The sequence below is a fragment of the Oenanthe melanoleuca genome, chromosome 25 (genome assembly GCF_029582105.1).
Source record: "Oenanthe melanoleuca isolate GR-GAL-2019-014 chromosome 25, OMel1.0, whole genome shotgun sequence".
Lineage (NCBI taxonomy): Eukaryota > Metazoa > Chordata > Aves > Passeriformes > Muscicapidae > Oenanthe > Oenanthe melanoleuca.
The window spans coordinates 2,960,392-2,979,456 of record NC_079358.1 but is presented as its reverse complement, the minus strand read 5'-3'; the positions used below and the strand labels follow the sequence as shown (position 1 = coordinate 2,979,456).

General features: G+C 47.0%; 4 protein-coding genes across 4 annotated transcripts; 1 reads left to right on the top strand and 3 right to left on the bottom strand.

Annotated features, from left to right (window-relative positions):
• On the bottom strand, positions 1-8,661 carry LOC130263146 (claw keratin-like). The gene is made up of 4 exons (XM_056510616.1): positions 8,556-8,661; positions 8,068-8,126; positions 1,344-1,613; positions 1-1,252 (listed from the first exon to the last, which is right to left on the bottom strand). The coding sequence occupies exons 3-4, from the start codon at positions 1,597-1,599 to the stop codon at positions 1,218-1,220; spliced, it is 291 nt and encodes a 96-aa protein (XP_056366591.1). The 5' UTR covers positions 1,600-1,613; positions 8,068-8,126; positions 8,556-8,661; the 3' UTR covers positions 1-1,217.
• Positions 8,662-12,060: 3,399 nt separating this feature from the next.
• LOC130263125 (feather beta keratin-like) lies at positions 12,061-12,366 on the top strand. The gene has a single exon (XM_056510587.1). It carries the CDS (start codon positions 12,061-12,063, stop codon positions 12,364-12,366), a length of 306 nt encoding a protein of 101 aa, XP_056366562.1.
• A 2,183-nt stretch (positions 12,367-14,549) lies between these two features.
• On the bottom strand, positions 14,550-14,856 carry LOC130263164 (feather keratin 1-like). The gene is given in 2 exon segments (XM_056510634.1): positions 14,550-14,702; positions 14,704-14,856. Coding segments are annotated over 2 exon segments (306 nt in total).
• Positions 14,857-18,035: 3,179 nt separating this feature from the next.
• Positions 18,036-18,341, bottom strand: LOC130263126 (feather beta keratin-like). The gene has a single exon (XM_056510588.1). It carries the CDS (start codon positions 18,339-18,341, stop codon positions 18,036-18,038), a length of 306 nt encoding a protein of 101 aa, XP_056366563.1.
• Between the last annotated feature and the right edge of the window lie 724 nt (positions 18,342-19,065).

Genomic DNA, 19,065 nt, shown 5'->3' with positions numbered 1-19,065 from the left:
GCTCGATTTACAAAACTCGCTGGAAAGGAAAAAAAAAAATCAAAGAATTCCAGGAGGGTCCACAACAAATCCCCACTCCCATGATTTTCATAGATTTTAGCAGAAGGATTTTGCAAAGAGATTTGATCTTACAATTGCTGTAAATATTTTGATTTTGTTTTTTTTTTTTTTTTTTTCCCCGTGATTTGCATTAAATGAGGTAAAGACAGGAAAAGAATCTGGGAGAGCATTACATGGTGGGGCTAAGCAGGAATAAAGCACAGCAGGGAGCTACAAATTCCTAATTTTCAGAAATGCCAAGTAGAGCTGATTTTATTTGTCTCTTTTTCAATGTTGGTTCAGCAAAATTTACAAATATGAAGAGGAGTTTGGGTAAAATTTCATTTTGGAAACCAAGATTTTCCAGTCATATTGTTTGGGGGGATTTTATGCCTTTTTTTAAATTTAATTTGAGAGAAATCGATAATAAAACTTCCATGTTGGCATAAAAAATGAAATTTATTGACACACAGCTTTTAGCAAACCAAAAAAAAAAAAAAAAAAAAAAAAAAGGAGATAAATATAATTTTTAAATCTGGTTTCTTGGAAAATTCTGGGCTTTGGTTCATCCTAATTGGAATGAGGTCAATAGAGAAATTTCAGTTTTCTCATAGGCTGGAAATTCTAGTCCTCGGGCAGTTCTAGTGCCAGGAATCCCTGGATTTATGGACTCCATGGGAACAGAAATCCTTGGATTTATGGATGCCATGGGAACAGGAATCCTTGGATTTATGGACACCATGGGAACAGAAATCCTTGGACTTATGGACGCCATGGGATCAGAAATCCTTGGATTTATGGACTCCATGGGATCAGAAATCCTTGGATTTATGGACTCTGTGGGGACAGGAATCTTTGGATTTTTGGATTCCATGGAACAGGAATCTCTGGATTTTTGGACTCCATGGGAACAGGGATCCCTGCATTTTTGGACTCCATAGGACAGGAATCTCTGGATTTTTGGACTCCATGGAACAGGAACCCCTGGATTTTTGGACTCCATAGGACAGGAATCTCTGGATTTTTGGACTCCATGGGAACAGGAACCCCTGGATTTTTGGACTCCATGGGAACAGGAATCCCTGCATTTTTGGACTCCATGGGAACCTCGGGAGCTCGGCACTTCTACAATCCATTATCCAATAACCTTTAGTCGGGGCTCAGCTCTGCTTCCCGGTCTATCCACAGATATCCAGGCAAGGTTTAGGTTGGCCTGCAAGTTCCACAACAAAACAGCCGCCGTAAGTCAGCGCCAAAAGGATTCCAACTCCCCGCGCCCCACAGAGACCCCAGAGCACACGTACCCCCAAACCCAGGGAATCCCCGCGGGCCCAGCAGGTTCCTGATGTCCAGCAGGGCCGTGGAGCCCACCAGGGTCTGCTGGGGGAAGGTGGTGAGGGTGGGCCCGGGGTAGATGACGGAGTAGGGCGGGAAATCGGGCTCCACGATGTCCACCACGGTGTCGGGGTATTTGATGACGCAGGTTTCGTTGCGGGTCACGGCGAAGGGCTCGGGGCACGCCAGGCCCGGGGGCAGGCAGCACTCGTGGAAGGGAGACATGGGGAGGGGAAGAGCTGGAAATGAGGAAAAGAGGGAAAATCAGGAAGAAACCCATCCTCGGTAAGGCGGGAAATGTGCGTTAAGTATTATGAAATTTTGGTTACGCGGTTGAGGGGATTTTCGGTAAATTGGGGATTTTCGGTAAATTTGGGTTGTGAAGAGTTCAGGTAGGCGTCAGATTTGTCCAGTTTAGTTTTCTAACCTTTTTTCCTTCCTGGTTCTTTTTTTCCTGAACTTTTTGGTTTTCAATATAACGATTTTTTTTACACCATTACCATTTTAACCCCCAAAACTTTTATCCTATCGCTTCTCCTCCCAGGATTTTCACTGTGTCCATTCCACTCTTATTGCCAGTGGGAAACCACAACTCCCAACTCAACCCCAGATTTTAAACTCAGGTTTTAACCCTCTTTTAAATCCCAAATGTGGGGGCTGGAGCTCCTCCCAGCTGGTTCCAGGTGGAGCAGTGAGATCCAGGCTGGAGATCCACCCATCTTTTATGGGTCTCATTAGGGACCAGCTGGATGTTTGAAATCCCAGAGCACTTTAAACCCAGCTTGGTATCGAGGCCAGAATTTTCCTGGGCATTGTTTAATTGCATTGTTTAATTAATTGAAGGCCGTGCTTGCCCTGAGTTGTGCCCACACAGATTGGGCAAGGAAAACACGAGGAGAAGGGATCATTTCCCTTGTTTTATCTCTGTGAAGCTGCTGGGGAAGAAATTAAGGGGAAAAAAAAGGGGGACTTGAAGCTATAAATCCCCATTTCACCCCAGAAATCTTTAGGGGAGACAAAATCCAGGGGGGATTTCTCCTGTCTCCACCTGAACATCCCATTTTAACCTTCCCAGTCCTCGGAGAATTCTGATTTTTTTTTTTTTTTCCAGTTGATTCAATTCCAGTCTCCTTAGACTTGAAGGTGAGAAAAAGGCAAGCATGGAGTATTTTTCCATCTGAAGAGCTGGATCTGGACTGGCTGATTTTGGCTTTGGCAAAACAGGGTTGGTCTGAGGGTTGGGATCTTCGAGTGATTCCACACAATTTGGAAAAGCTCCTCCCAGAACTCCGGAAAAGGAGGTGGAAAAGGAGCACTTGGATGTTCCTTCTACATTTGGAATTCAGAACTATGAATATATTTTAACGCAAGACAGTAATAAAGTGGATTTTGAGTAAGGAAAATCTGTGTTCTGCAGGATTGGGGAAATATTTAGGGCGAGTTCTCCAACTTAAAAGACACCAGAGGCTCCTGGAAGACAGGGTGAGAACATCGTAGAAATTAAAATTTAAATTATAATTTCTTTAATGACACCGAGTCTTTCGAATATGAAGAGAGTGCCGTGGAATTTTTGAGACTCTTTAGGACTCAGAGGGAGTTTTCTGTGCCCTCTCTGGTTTCCACAAGCTGAGCTCTCTCCTCTGAAGTGTAAAACTTCAATTAACTCCAAACTAAAGGACAACAGAAAAGCTTTTTCTGGAAAAACACCCCATTGTCCTTTCACGAGGTCACCCTGTCATTTGATATTCAGATAGCAATAATAATAATGATAATAATAACAACAATAATTGATTTAAAATTCAATAATTGATTCAAAATTGACTTACCCGGATCATCCAAGGAGGAGAGTAAAAGAAAAGTGATTAGGGAAGCTTCTACGTAGCAAATGCTTTTATACACGTCCCCAGAGCGCCTGGAGGATGTGACACCCTCTTTGCATGAAGTCTTAATTAGTTGCAAAACAAACTTTGCTGCCTGCATAACTTCTGCGAGTAATGAAACTGTTTTGCTCCCTGTTTGTGTTTGTTCCCTCCCGGAGCTTCCCAGAGTGTGCTACGCCCGCCGGGCAGGATTCACTTTGCCCTTTCAAGGGCCAAAAAAAGGGCTTGATCTGCAGCTAATTAACCACATTTCAGTTATTTCGGGGCCTGATCAAGGGTTCTTTTATTAGCATTGGGTTTTCCCTCTCAGGTTCTGGGAAAGGGAGTTGCAGTGGCATCATTTCCAGTGGGGTATCAGCATTATTTTTGTAATTTCCCAGTGCAGATGGGATTTTTTAATTCCAAAACCACTCCCAGGGGCATTAATTGTACCAATACACAGCTGGGCATCCATGGGCAAGGAGCAAAAATGAATTTACAATTCCACAACTCTCAATAAATGCCATGAATTCTCAATAAATCTTTAATTTTAATTAACACCTCCAAACGGGGCTGACCTCGTGGAGAAAGCTCGGCCTTACAAATCCTGGGATGGGGTCCAAGTGGAGTAGCTGGACTTTGTTCCTGGGCTCTGCAGGGTTTGACCCCAGTGCAATTAAAAGCAAATCCCAAATCCCACCCACGACTCTTGGCTCCCGACTCAGGGTGAAGTCACCGAGCCTCACACAGTCTTGGTTTTATTTGTTGGGGCTTTTTTTCCCCCCTCATTTCCCCCCCAATTTATTGGGCTGGAAAGGACAAAATTGTGGGAGAGGGAAGGTTGGAAGAATCCAGGTTTTCTTGGGGCAGAATTAAGGGGGGAAAAAGTAGACAAGAAATTGCTCTGTGATGAAATTGTGTGAAGAAATTGTTCTGTGATGAAAATTAGAGATGTGAGATTAATATAAAGCCATTAAAATATTGGAGAAAATGGGAGTGGGCAGTTTATCAACACTTTTGAGTGAGCCAGACATGGATTTAAGATGTTTTTATTAAGATTTTAAAGAGAAAATCAATGACAGAAAAATCACAATGAAGAGACAATCAGGGTTCTTACAGAAAGAGATTTCTGAGGGAGCCCCCAGGAACGTTTTGGGATGACAGCCCACAGCCAATTTCATTTCTTTACTACATAAAAGGTGCCTTTAATTTAAATCTTATTGGAATACCGGGATGAGGTTCACTTAAATATTTGGGGACATCCTTAAAAGCACAATTCCACCTCTGAGGTGTGTCCCTGATGCCCAAATCTGCATAAATCACTTGGGATCACCCCAGCCCTTTTGTTCCCAGCTGCCCACAAATGCTTTTGCCTTAGGACCCCTCTCAGGCTGCAGATAATTTATGCTGGGAGGGAAAATTGAGAGTAAATAATAATTAGGAACAAAGGGAGGCAGCTCAGCTTCCTGGGAGCTTGCCTGGAATATGAATCCTGGGAAAGAGGAATGAGAATCGTGGATATCCCATCCCTGGAAGTGTCCAAGGCAGGTGGGAATGTCCCAAGATTTAAATCTAATTAACCTGCCTAAGGTTATAGGAAAGGAGTTCTGCAGGATTCATTCAGCTGAAATGTCTTTTATGAAGAGATAGAGGGACACTAATGCATATTTTTATATTTTAATATTAATTTTTATATTTTTATATTTTAATTTTTATTTATATATATTCTATATATTTCTATTTTATATATGTATGTATGTATATACATATCTATATGTATGTATATATTTATACTTTAGGCTTATATGTATATGAATATATGTATATATGTATATATGTATACATGTATATAGTTTTACATATATTTATATATATATATTTAAAATATATATTTTATATTTTTAAATTTTTATATTTTTATATTCTATATTTCTGTATTTCTATATTTTTTATTTCTGCATTTCTATATTTGGGGGGTTTTTTGTATTTTATTTTCTTTCAGCACATATTAAGATTTGCTTCTTGCCGTTTAACCACTTAACACTCTTTTAAAAAGACAATAATCAATTTTATCTGTATAAAATTCACACAATGTGCTGCCAAGTGAAGATAAACCTGAAGGTTTATCCATCAGTGCTCCATGCTCCTTCCATTCCCTTTTTCCAGCCCCTTGTGCTGCAGAACTTTTTAGGATTTGTGGGGATTTCTGCTCTGTGCCCATTCCATTCCCTTTTTCCAGCCCCTTGTGCTGCAGAACTTTTTGCCACTCCCGTTGATTTCTGCTCTCTCTGCATTTTTGGGCCCTCTATAAAAAAACTCCTCAGCCCTTCCCTCAGAACCGGATTTTCCGTTGCCTTTGGCAGATTTTAATTCCAGTTATTATCTGGGTTTAGCAGGGAGAGCACGGGAGGCAAATGAATTGTCAGAGGTCACCCCGGGAGCAGCTCCCGTTTATCCCATTCCCAAAGATTTGAATGCCGACGGCTCCTTGAGGCCTTGGCAGCGGTTTTGTGGAATCTGGGGGGGGAAGGAGAAGCCCCCACAGCCAGGGATGAGCAGCTCGAGCTGGGAAGTGAAGCAATAGGAGTTCCACAATCTGCCAGGGAGGAAGGGAGGGGCTGGCAACGCTTTTGGACGTGTCCTGAAATGGCTTCTCCAGCTCGGGCCTGGAAATCTCCTCCAGCAAACACAGCCTTGTGATTTATTTAAATAAATTATTCTGTTGGAAAAGTGCTCTGTGTTGTCACGTTGTCCCAGTGTGCCGTTTTATGGAGCTGTGGATTGTTTTGGGTGGGAAAGAACTTAAAATAATTTAATTCCAGCCCCTGGGACACCTCCCAGGGGCCCAGGCCTCGGCCAAGCAGGCCTTGGTCATTTCCAGGGATGGGGAATCCACAATTCTCCCACAGAACAATTTTTTCCTAATTTTTACCTCTGAATGAACAGCAAACTTTGATTTCTTTCAATTTTCCCCTCACCACCAAGAAAAAAAAAGAAAATCATCCGCAAGGAGTTTTCCAAAGCTGTTTCAGGCCTTCAAGGCCCAATCCCTAATTAAAACCCTGGGCTTGGTTTATGTCTTTCGAAACCTAAAGCTGCCACTTAAGAAATCTGCAATTACTGGGGCCTGCAAATTGCTCACGATGGGGTAATGATCCCCAGTCAGAAAATAATTCCTTTTTAATGAAAATCCTGCCTCAAAAATCATCCCTTAGGAAACGCTCGGCTCCCAAGGAATACTCGTGTCAGAGTGAATTTATCAGCTTTTTAACAGTCAAAGAGGAGGAAAACCAAGCAAATAATTAATAATAATATTAAAAACAGGAGGGTGAAGCAATGGGAATTTTCTTCAATTAATCGAAATGTTTAACAAAGCCTTTTGTGTGTGTGTGAGGTTCTAATTAATTAATTTTTCAGGACTGAGTTCTGCATTCTTTCCTTGTGGGTCACGCTGGCCCCATTTGTATTTTCTGACCTTCCCACTCTGCTCATGTTCCTTCCTCAGGGATGTTTTTAATGCCAGAGTTCCAGAATAATTCTCTTTTTTGGACTGTGAGGCTCAGAATTAAACTGAAAAATCCAATTTTTTTCCTGAAATCCTTCCCCTGAAATGCCCCAAACTTTTATTAAATCTTAATCAAAGGAGTTTATTTTTTATCTCTTTATCAATATGAAAATTTTAGCTCTTCCCCTAAATCCAAAATTAGCCATGAATGATCTCTGAATTTTGATTTAATAATTATTTACTGCTTGTGTAATTCCTGAGAAATCAGTGCTGTCCAATGTCCAGATTTTCTCTGCAACAAATTCCAGCATTTGCCTGTTCTGGGAAATCTGGCAGAAGTAAAAAAAACGATTTTCAAATCAAAATAAAACCAGAGAAAATATTTATAATTGTTAATATTATATTTATAATAACACTTATGATTGCAATTTATTATTTAGTATATTGCTAATATAGCATTATTTATGACAAATATACTTAATATTTATATTTTATTATATTTGTTACATTATATAAATATTTATAAATATAAAATAAATTTAAAGTTATTTATATTTGTGTATTTGTATTTATATATTTATATTTTAACTTATTTATTATTTATATATTTGTCTGTATTTGTGTATATTTGTGCATTTATATACCCATATATTCTATTTTATTTGTTTATATTTATATTTATTCACATATTTATATATGAATATATTTGTGTATTTATATATTTGGGTGTTTTTATATATATAATTTTATATGTATGTATTTATATATTTATTTTTATTTATAAAATATTTATTATATATCTATTATATAAATATATATTTATATATTTTAATATACATATTTAAAATACCTATTTATGACCAAAGAATGTCCATTACCAACCTTGCTACGTCCTTCAGGGTGACTTTGTGACTCTCTTTGCCATCCTGCAATCCTGCTGCATCCCTAAAAGCTGCTAATGAGGGTTTTGCATGAATAAATCATTAATGTGAGTTTGCAAAGGACTTTGAAATCCTTTAATGTGAAACTTCCTGGGGCTGTTCCTGGGGACTGGGAACTTTGCAGAGTCACCCATTTTTGCAGCAAGAATTCCAGAGAGGAGCCCCAGAAATGAGATGAATTGGTAAAGAAGCGGAAATAGGAATAAAAATGGGGAAATTAAATGATGTCCAGGGGAAGGGGGTGGAGCATGAGCCCTTTTCCTGCTGAAATTTCCCAATATTCTAATGAATATTGAATATTCCACTGAATATTCTAATTTTTTATTATCCTTCCCAGCTGTGGGGAGGTGCTGGGGGAAGAAGGGAGGGAATTTTCCCTTTTCCAAACCTTTTCCAAGCAGGAATGAAGAGGCTCCGCTGCGAATTGACGCCTCCTGAACAGATTTTCTGGAGCAAATGAGAAAAAAAAAAAAAAAAAAAAAAAAAAAAGAAATTATGCAGCAGAGAACCCCCAATTCCTTGTGGTTATTTCTGGGACACCCCAATCCCTGGGGAAGGACCTGGAGTTGCTGGAGCTCCCGGGAGGATGCGAGGGATGCAGGAAAGGTGAAGGGAATCATTCTGCCCACGCTGAAATTGGGATTTTGGTTCTTATTCTTTCCAAAAATTAAATTTTTCCCACCCTCATTGTGCGCTCAATCTCTGAAACTCTGCTTTGAGCATCGCCCCCCATTAAAGGCTGACAAAAATGCTGATTGTGGGGCAGTTTGACCAAAAACTGCAGATTTCAGCCCATAAGAGGCAGAGAAAGTGCCCTGTGTGTCCCCCGAGCTCTGCCCTTCCCTACAGCCAAATTTCCTGCCCGCGGTTGTTTACCTGCTCCTTGTTTGCTGCTTTAATAGAGCAGTAATTTTAATTTTTTTCCTCTTTAAATCCCTCCAAATGACGAGGTGTGATGGGGAGAGCCCCGAGGCAGCGACTCGGATCACGTCCTGCCTGCACCAAATGTCCCAGGTGCTCATTAATTAATGGTTTGCACATCCCTTGTGTCATTATCCCGAGCGTGGAATTGGCTTCAGACACCCATGGGTTGAGCAATAAAAGCCCTCAAAGATAAACAGATCAAAGCTCAGCTGTCATTCCAGTAATCAGCTCCTAATCAGGTCAGGATTCTTGGCCTCATAAGGGTTTTAAAAATTTTATTATTTCCTACGCTGCATCTTTATTAAATCCCAATAAGGGAATAAATTAAATCCCAATGGTGGAATAAATTAAATCTCAGTGGTGGAATAAATTAAATTCCAATAATGGAATAAATTAAATCCCAGTGGTGGAATAAATTAAATCCCAGTAATGGAATAGATTTAATGGAATAAATTCCATTATAATTAATGGAATAACCTGGATCCAGGGAGAGGCAAAACCCTTTCCCTGGGTTTCACAAATCCATTCCCTGCATTTGTGTTATTGCGGTGATTTCTCATCTGTCTCCCAGGAAATCATGGAGTGTTTTGGGATGGAAGGGGCCTTAAAACTCATCTTAAAAAGGGCAGGAACATTCCCAGCATCCCTGAGAGCTCCAGCTTGGCCTTGGACACATCCAGGGATGGAATAATCCCTGCCAGTGCCTCCCTATATTTACAGGGAAGAATTTATCCCCAAACCCCCCCCTAAGCCCCGTCCCTGTTAGCCTGAACCCATTCCCCCTCATCCTGGCCCTCCATCCCTTGGGAATTGTCTCTCCCCGTGTTCCTCGGAGCCCCTGCAGCTCCTGCCAGGCCACAGCGAGGTCACCCCAAAGTTTCTGGAGGCTGAACAATCCCAGCTGTGCCAGCCTTTCCTGCCAGCCTTTCCCCCATCCCTGGGATCCCATCCTGGAGCCTCCTCTGGGTTCTCTCCAGCAGCTCCAGCTCCTCCCCAGCTCTGCAGGTGGGGTCTCACCTGAGCCCCCCACCTCATTTTTTTCCCTGTGCTGCTGCATTAAATCCTCACCAGAATCCCGAGCATCCCTGGATCTGTTCCAGAGGAACCACCTATGGGAGGTTGTTACGACACACAAAACGACTTTTTAATGAAAAAAAAAAATTAATAACCCTGGGTTCTGACGCTCTCAAATGTTGTCTGCCCAAGGAGTAGCCAAATTTAGGGTGACGTTATTGCCCAAGTGACAAAACAATTCCAATTTTGCATGGTGGCTGCAATATTTCCATGGCTGATGCACTTTGTGTGTCTCAAGCATTTAATGAATATTTGGGATTGGCTTTGAAGTTGTTCCCTTTCAAGAAGCTGAAGCTTCAGTTGTTGTGCAGCCCCAGGGAGCTGCAGACAGACACCTTGGAGGCTTCGGGATGGGGATGAAGCTAAATGAGAGATGGAGGTTCTGATACTGCTGGCAGGGACCTTTGAAGGAAATGTCCTTTTCTTTCATTATTATTTGATTTAAAAAATACTTCCTAAAAAATTCCCACCAATTCTGGGATCATGGAATGATTTGGGGTGGAAAGGGACCTGAAAGATCAGCTTGTCCCAACCCCTTCCATGGGCAGGGCCACCTCCCACTGGATTGGGTTGCTCAATATCCCATCCAACCTGGCCTGGAATGGATCACATCCTGGAATTGATCATTTCTTTGGCCTCAATCATCACAGCCTACATTCCCAATTAATCTGGTTCTTTGCTGAACTGAAATCTTAAAATAATTCTAAAAATAAAACCCCCAGTCTGGGGATTGAATTATTGCTTCAATTGTTTTATTCCTTCACGGTCAGTTTAACTCTTGTTTTGCTGCAGTCACAATAAACTCTGCTTTAATGAATGAAATGAAACATTTCTCTCCTCAGAAACGTTTTGGGGCCGAAAAACTGAAGCTGGAGATTTCTTCCCCTTGGTTAGCCAAAATTACCCGCTCAAATTGTCTGAGCTGAGCAGAAATGATTGTTGGCTGCACCACCTGAGTGAAGCATTTGGGGTTCTGGCTTTGGCCTTTTTATTTATGGCCATAAATAAACTGAAATTAGGTGTCCCAGCAATTGCAGGGATGCCACCAACCCCTGGTTCCCAATTGCTTCCACTCCTGTCCTACAGCAGAGTTGTCAGGATATTACCCGTGGTCATCCTGGCCTCCAAACTGTGGTGCCAAGACATAAAACCTGAGCACATTCCAGGCCTAATTAGGCCAAGGAAGCAACTTGCCCAGTATCCCAAATCCAACACCAGCTGCTGAATATTTTATTTCCACTGAGAAACAGAGTTCAGCGCAGAAAACGGGAGGAAAAACCACTCCTGGAGACTTTACAGAAGTTGCTCTGAGGGTCAAGGAGTAATTATTCCCAAAAACGGCTTCCAGTATGAAGCTGATTTGGGAAAAAACACATTTTAAAAAATTCAGATTTTGGTTATTAAGTGCACTTGGAGATCCTACACAAGTTGAAGGTGGTGAGACAATAAACTATAAGCCATGAAGTGGGTTCTGGAATAAAATGCTTAATGTTGAGTGAAAAACTGAAAGAATTGGTGCCACGCAGGGTTTGTGACCTAATTAGGCTCTCATCTAAACGAGCATTTCATTCCCAATGAGCAATTCAAACCAGACATGTGGCACAATCTGAAAACACAGGGAAATATAGCTGCAATTATATTTATGCAAAAACATGCAAATGCGGCTTGAATGTGGAGCTATCTGGGATGAGTCTGGCATAGTTTTAATTTGGAAATGGCCACGAGACAGACGAGGCAGTGACTAAACTGCCAGACTGAGGAAAAACACGGATGGCCATAAATTAAATTACCTGAATCAACAATGCTGGCCATGAGAAGCGTTTGATCTCTAATTAAGTCGCCTAAAACGAGGTTTCAGCCTGGAATGGGGATTGCCACCAGCAAGGAAACGGGGAAGGAGCGTTGCAGCACCAAATCAAAGGCTGGGATTTGGAAGGGAGTGTTTTACATGCGGGATGAGCTTGGGAAACACATCCTGAGAGCAAAGGGTGGCCCCAGGGCTGGCCAGCACGGTATAAAACCCACTGTGAGCGCAGGATCCCTCATCCAGCTCTCCTGCCTTCTCCTCCTTGGTGACACAGGTGAGCTCAAACCACCTTCACCTTCCTCTTGTCGTTCTCCTTCCTCTCTTTCTCTTTGCCTTCATCTCTGCCCTTGCTGCTCCTCATTTTCTGCTGAGCATTTCTCTCCCAGACCCAGCTCCCAGTCCCTGTTCAATGGGAAGAACTGGGAGAAGCTCTTGGGCTCTTTGGGGATGGGGTTCTGGATCCTTTCTTCCTCTCCCATTCCCTGTCCCCTCTCACCGAGCCCTGCTCTTTCTCCTGCCGAGGCCGTGCCTCACGTTCTGCCCGTGCCTCCTGCAGGTGCTCCTGCAGCCACAGCCATGTCCTGCTACGACCTGTGCCGGCCCTGCGGCCCCACCCCGCTGGCCAACAGCTGCAACGAGCCCTGTGTGCGGCAGTGCCAGGACTCGCGGGTCATCATCGAGCCCTCGCCCGTGGTGGTCACCCTGCCCGGGCCCATCCTCAGCTCCTTCCCCCAGAACACCGCCGTGGGATCCTCCACCTCCGCCGCCGTGGGCAGCATCCTCAGCGAGTCCGGGGTCCCCATCAACTCGGGGGGCTTTGGGCTCTCGGGGCTCTCTGGCCTTGGTGGCCGCTACTGCGGCCGCAGGTGCCTGCCCTGCTAGAGCCGGGCCGCACGTCCAGCGAGTGCCTCCCCCAGGAAGCCCCAGGCCAGGGGCCCGACTGAGGCTGGAGCTGCTGGCCAGCGTTTCCAGAGGCCTTGGGCCCCTCCAGCCCTCCTGACAAGGAGGGAGGCAAACGTGGCCAGCTGAGCCTTCTGCCTGTCCTGCTTTCTTCTGCGCCTCCCCTGCTCTGCTGGCCCAGGGGCTCAGCCCCGAGCCTGGCGCAGGCAGACCACAGTGTGGCCACTGCTGGCCAGGGCAGCCTGGCCCAGGGCCCTGCCCACCCTCTGCTTTGTTTCTGTCTGCACACTCAATAAAGTTCATTCTGCATTGAACTGGAGCCTCCTGCAATTCCTTCCACTTTGGGATCCAAAACTAAAACAGCTCCATGGGGCTGTGGTGCCCTGGGGGGAGTTTGGGTGGTCCAGGACTACTGATGGACCTTGCTCACACCTGGGCAAGGTGAGCACCTGCAAGGGCACTGGAATGCCATGGGGCAGTGGAGGGAGTGTGGCCTTGTGTGAGTGTGACAGGGTGACCAGGAGGTGCCCCAGGGGACACCTGAGCCAGGACACAGGTTGAGGACGTGCTGAGGGTGGGTGTATCGTGGATTTGGGTCAGGGATGGGCACACAGGGACCATGATCCCTCCTCTGAGAGAGCAGGACTGACAGTGACATCGCCTGGGATGGTACCCAGGCCCAGAAAAGAGCAGCGTGTTGGATTTCGCCCTTTTCTGTTGTTGTTGGGCCGCACCCAACATATGAAAGGTCACACTACATTTCATACGGCTTATATTTTTTCATTACAAGAGCTTTTACACATGTTTTTGATATTCTCTACGAAGTTTACACCTCATTTATTGGTTGCAGTAAATTAACATAACATTCATTGGTGCAAAACCATTTCCGCCTCTGTTGTTCACGAAACTTTTCTGAAAATACTTTTCCCAGCTACAGATTTTTCTTGATAATATTTTTTTCTTTATTTTTGGTCTCTGTACCAACAGCCTTGATAAAATTCCTTTCAGAAGCAAACCTTATCCATGAACCTTCTCTGGCTCACAGAGCAGCTATAAGCGCCCTCTCATATTTTTCTGACCCGGAGAGGGGGCAACTGAGTGGTGTTGCCTATTCCATGGCATTTCTAAGTCAGGATTTCTTATGTCTAAGTTTGCACACAGCTGCATACTGTGTGTCAGGCCCTGAGAACTCTCTACAAATCCATTTCCCGCAGCAGTGGAAGTATCTTATCCCCACCAAAACTGTCCTGTGGTCAGAAACATCAATTACTGAGAAATCATTCTGTGTGTCACCGTGTCCTGAAGGAGCAGGAGTCTGGAGCAGATCTGCAGAAATCTGCTATGTTACTTGAACTTGGAGCTTTTCTCCAACCTTGAGGATTCTGCGATTCCTCCAGAAGAGTGACCCATCCTCAGTCCATTCCCACTGTGCCAATGTCTGGCACAGAAATCACATTTCTCTCTGCACACCTGCCCTGAGTGCCACGAGTCACCTCAGCACTGGGGATTGTCCCTGTCCAGGGTCTGGATGCTGTGCTTGCATGCAGGCTAGGATAACAACCACTTGTAGCTGGAAATGCACAGTTAAGGCTTTAAGGAAGGTGACTGTGAATCTGCACAGAAATCTCTTCTGGAAGGTCAATGTTTAGCCCCATCTACTGGAACCCAAGGTCCAGTCTCCCTCTGGGCTCAGGTGTCCCCTGAGCATCTCCTAGTCACTCACACAAAGCCACACTCCCTCTAATCCCACACAAACATCCCCAGGGCACCACAGCCCCATGGAGCAACTTTAGCTGTGGATCCCAAAGTGGAAGGAATTGCAGGAGGCTCCAGTTCAATGCAGAATGAACTTTATTGAGTGTGCAGACAGAAACAAAGCAGAGAGTGGGCAGGGCCCTGGGCCAGGCTGCCCTGGCCAGCAGTGGCCACACTGTGGTCTGCCTGCGCCAGGCTCGGGGCTGAGCCCCTGGGCCAGCAGAGCAGGGGAGGCGCAGAAGAAAGCAGGACAGGCAGAAGGCTCAGCTGGCCACGTTTGCCTCCCTCCTTGTCAGGAGGGCTGGAGGGGCCCAAGGCCTCTGGAAACGCTGGCCAGCAGCTCCAGCCTCAGTCGGGCCCCTGGCCTGGGGCTTCCTGGGGGAGGCACTCGCTGGACGTGCGGCCCGGCTCTAGCAGGGCAGGCACCTGCGGCCGCAGTAGCGGCCACCAAGGCCAGAGAGCCCCGAGAGCCCAAAGCCCCCCGAGTTGATGGGCACTCCCTCCTCACTCAGGATGCTGCCCACGGCGGCGGAGGTGGAGGATCCCACGGCGGTGTTCTGGGGGGAAGGAGCTGAGGATGGGGCCGGGCAGGGTGACCACCACGGGCGAGGGCTGGATGACCACGCGGGAGTCCTGGCACTGCCGCACACAGGGCTCGTTGCAGCTGTTGGCCAGCGGGGTGGGGCCGCAGGGCCGGCACAGGTCGTAGCAGGACATGGCTGTGGCTGCAGGAGCACCTGGGGAGAGGGCAGGGAAAGCAGCCACGCAATGAGAGGCACAGGGCGAGACGCTGCTCACAGGAGAAAGAGCAGAGCCCGTGGAGAAGAGACAGTCTGGAGAGGGAGGAAGGGGAGTTCCAACAGCCCTGAGCCCAAAGAGTTCTCTGCAAAGAAATCCCAACATCTCCCACCTCTGCCCAGTGAAAAACAACCACAAAACCCCGGTGAGAGCAGGATCAAGGAGAAAGACTCAAAGAGCACCAGAAAGAAGCAAAGGTTCCGTTGAAGCACAAGGAGAAAGAGAAGAGGAAGAGCAGCGTGAGGCCCTTGGAGCTCACCTGTGTCACCAAGGAGCAGGAGAAGGCAGGAGAGCTGGATGAGGGATCCTGCTCTTGCTCTGCCTTTTATACTGCCCCACACAGCCCCGGGCCCAGACGCGCCTTTGCACAGGGAACGTGTTTACCAACAAGCTCATATTTTATGCAAAGCATCCCAATTAAGTAAACTCGAGGTTGTTTATGTTCCCTGCAACGCTGCCTTTTCATTTCCCTGTGCAGGATGTGCCCATTCAGCCAATCTGGCTCCTTTCAAGTGCCAGCATTAGAGGCCAAAATGTTTTTAGGGTATTTTTCAGCCCGAACCAGGCTGATGTTTCAGCCAGCTGGGTGGAGTGGTGCCATATTTCCAGGTGATGTCAGCATCTTCCCCTCCTGAGGCAGCTCTGAGCCTTTGGAGTAATAAATGCAGTTTTTTTATTATAAACTCAGGATTAAAGGGCTGGCTTTGGTGGGGACTGGCCCTCGACGTTGCTCTCTGTGACTCCAAGGCCTTTCAAGCTTTCTTAGACATAATTTATTCAGCAGAGAGACTTCATGGGCTGGTTTTGAACTTTCTTTGGGATCTCACATTGCCTTTAGAAGAAATTATCTCTTTTCTTCTGCCTTTCAGGTCTTCCAGCATTGCCTGGAGTTCTCCAATCAGCAGAACAGGACTCCTCCAGAAGGAAGGACGCTGCTGTCCCAACAGCAAATCTTAGTCAGGGTCATTATCTTGCAGAAAACACTCCCTAATGAGAACATCTGACTTCAAAACTCTTCCTTCTTCCATTCCTCATGGCCATCCTTCTACTTCTGCTTCCCCCCAGCCTCTGACCAGACCCTTCTCATTGTCCTAAATATTTCCAAGCAGGACACAGGGAGCACCTGAGGGCTGGCAGTGCCAGCAAACCCAGCCTGGGGAGCAGCAGGGACCAGGATGTCCCTAGAGATGCCCGGCAAGGGAAGGATTCCACATTCTGAGTGTTATTTCCTGGGGCAGGACAAGAGCTGGTGTCCCCAGGAGAGGTGACAGCCCCGCTCAGGCACCACCTGAAACCCCTTGTGGCAAAGGGGGCAAAATTCCTGTCCCAGTGAGGCTGGGGCTCCATCAGAGACAGAAAAATCTTAAATCCCACGGGTGCAAGCCAGACTCCACATGCAGGAGGATGAAGGGAGCTTTCAGGTTGTCAGGAGAAGTTTCTCTAAACAAACACATCCAGAAGGAAACCCCAGGTGTGGCGGGGCATATCCAGCAGAGAGATTTCCTTCAAAACACACACCACCCTTCCATCCATGGCATTTCCACTAAAATGTCTTCCACAACAAAGGCTTTTCCAGCCCTTTGTCCTTCTCCCTGACCCAGCCCTCCCCATCGAGGGTCAACAAGAAGTCTCGGGTGTCATGACCCACCCCACGCTCTCAGGGGTGTCCTGGGGGTGTTGACTCCCTCCCCTGGTTTCATTTTGACCCTGTTGCTGCCAATGACCCCTCCTGGCTCAGGGATGGGAGGGTGTCCCTGTTGAGGTGGGCACGACATACAAAAGGACACATTACACTTCAGAAGGCTAAAATCTGTTTATTACAACAGTACACTGTCTTTTATACTCTCTGCAAAATTTGCGCTTTATTCAGTGGTTACAATAAGTCAACGCAACTTTCATTGGTGTAAAACCATCTCCACCTCTGTTTTTCACAAAATTTTTCTAAAAATACTTTTCCCTGCTGCAGGTTTTCTTTCTTGCTTATCTCCTTCTCCTTCTTCTCTTTTTGGTCTTCAGGCCAACAGCCTTGGTAAGAAATACATTTCAAAAACACACCTGATTCATTAACCCTCTCTGGCCCACAGAGCAGCCATGAGTCCTACCATAGGAGGGCATTTCCACAGCAGAAAAAGAGACAGAGGAACTTAGCAGGATCGCTTTATTTCAGACAGTGACAGCCAAAATAGGGCAGAAGAGCAGCCTTGGGCTGTCCCAAGATGGCTGCAGAGCCAGGCACACCCCATTTCCCAGGGAGAAACACCCCACAGAAAGCAGGAAAAGAAAATTGGACATCACATTGAGTTTGGCAATGGCATTGAATGTCCCTGCAACTTGTTTGGGGCTCCCTCAGCATCCAGGGGCTGGGAGAAGTGCTTGGATGAAGGAAGGAAGGGAAAGATGCAATTGTAGAGGTAAAACGCAACCATGGCCTTAGGCACATGGGTGAAACTGGCACAGAAGCCATCGGGGCAGTGGCTTGACTCGTCAGCTGGAAGTTGCCCAACCTGTGTCCTGGCTCAGTGGCCCCTGGGGCACCTCCTGGTCACCCTGGTCATCTCCTGGTCACCCTGTCACACTCACACAAGGCCACACTCCCTCCACAGCCCCATGGCATTTCAGTGGCCCTTGCATGTTCTCAAATTGCCCAGGTGTGAGCAAGGTCCATCAGTAGTCCTGGACCACCCAAACTCCCCCCAGGGCAACACAGGCCCATGGAGCAGTTTTAACTGTGGATCCCAAGATGGAAGGAACTGCAGGAGGCTCCAGTTCAATGCAGAGTGAACTTTATTGAGTGTGCAGACAGAAACAAAGCAGAGGGTGGGCAGGGCCCTGGGCCAGGCTGCCCTGGCCAGCAGTGGCCACACTGTGGTCTGCCTGCGCCAGGCTCGGGGCTGAGCCCCTGGGCCAGCAGAGCAGGGGAGGCGCAGAAGAAAGCAGGACAGGCAGAAGGCTCAGCTGGCCACGTTTGCCTCCCTCCTTGTCAGGAGGGCTGGAGGGGCCCAAGGCCTCTGGAAACACTGGCCAGCAGCTCCAGCCTCAGTCGGGCCCCTGGCCTGGGGCTTCCTGGGGGAGGCACTCGCTGGACGTGCGGCCCGGCTCTAGCAGGGCAGGCACCTGCGGCCGCAGTAGCGGCCACCAAGGCCAGAGAGCCCCGAGAGCCCAAAGCCCCCCGAGTTGATGGGGACCCCGGACTCGCTGAGGATGCTGCCCACGGCGGCGGAGGTGGAGGATCCCACGGCGGTGTTCTGGGGGAAGGAGCTGAGGATGGGCCCGGGCAGGGTGACCACCACGGGCGAGGGCTCGATGATGACCCGCGAGTCCTGGCACTGCCGCACACAGGGCTCGTTGCAGCTGTTGGCCAGCGGGGTGGGGCCGCAGGGCCGGCACAGGTCGTAGCAGGACATGGCTGTGGCTGCAGGAGCACCTGCAGGAGGCACAGGCAGAACGTGAGGCACGGCCTCGGCAGGAGAAAGAGCAGGGCTCGGTAAGAGGGGACAGGGAATGGGAGAGGAAGAAAGGATCCAGAACCCCATCCCCAAAGAGCCCAAGAGCTTCTCCCAGTTCCTCCCATTGAACAGGGACTGGGAGGTGGGTCTGGGAGAGAAATGCTCAGCAGAAAATGAGGAGCAGCAAGGGCAGAGATGAAGGCAAAGACAAAGAGGAGAAGGAGAAGGACAAGAGGAAGGTGAAGATGGATGGAGCTCACCTGTGTCACCAAGGAGGAGAAGGCAGGAGAGCTGGATGAGGGATCCTGCTCTTGCTCTTCCTTTTATACTGCCCCACAGAGCCCCGGGCCCACGGGCACCCTCAGCACATGGAACGTGTTTACCAAGCTCCTCTCGCATGCAAAACATCCCCATTAGAGAAATGGGGACACATGCAATGCTGCTTTTTCATTTCCCTGTGCAAGACGTGCCCAGTCAGCCTCCCAGGCTCCTTTCAAGTGCCAGGATTAGAGGCCAAAACATGTCTCGGGGTCATGCCACGTCAGCAGGGCTGGGTGGTGCAGCCAGGGCTGGGGATTGTCCTATTTCACCAGGGGACACCAGGCCCTGTGCCCTCCAGGACCTCAATTTAGGATTCTCAGAATGGTCAGGGCATTTTTTTCCTACAGCCCTAAAATTACAA

Excerpts from the sequence above, each read along its gene's own strand:
- LOC130263146 (XM_056510616.1), bottom strand. The coding sequence starts at position 1,599 with ATGTCTCCCTTCCACGAGTGCTGCCTGCCCCCGGGCCTGGCGTGCCCC. Across the intron at positions 1,253-1,343 it reads GGGATTCCCTGGGTTTGGGG|GCCAACCTAAACCTTGCCTG; the intron begins GTACGTGTGCTC and ends TGGAACTTGCAG.
- LOC130263125 (XM_056510587.1), top strand. The coding sequence starts at position 12,061 with ATGTCCTGCTACGACCTGTGCCGGCCCTGCGGCCCCACCCCGCTGGCC.
- LOC130263126 (XM_056510588.1), bottom strand. The coding sequence starts at position 18,341 with ATGTCCTGCTACGACCTGTGCCGGCCCTGCGGCCCCACCCCGCTGGCC.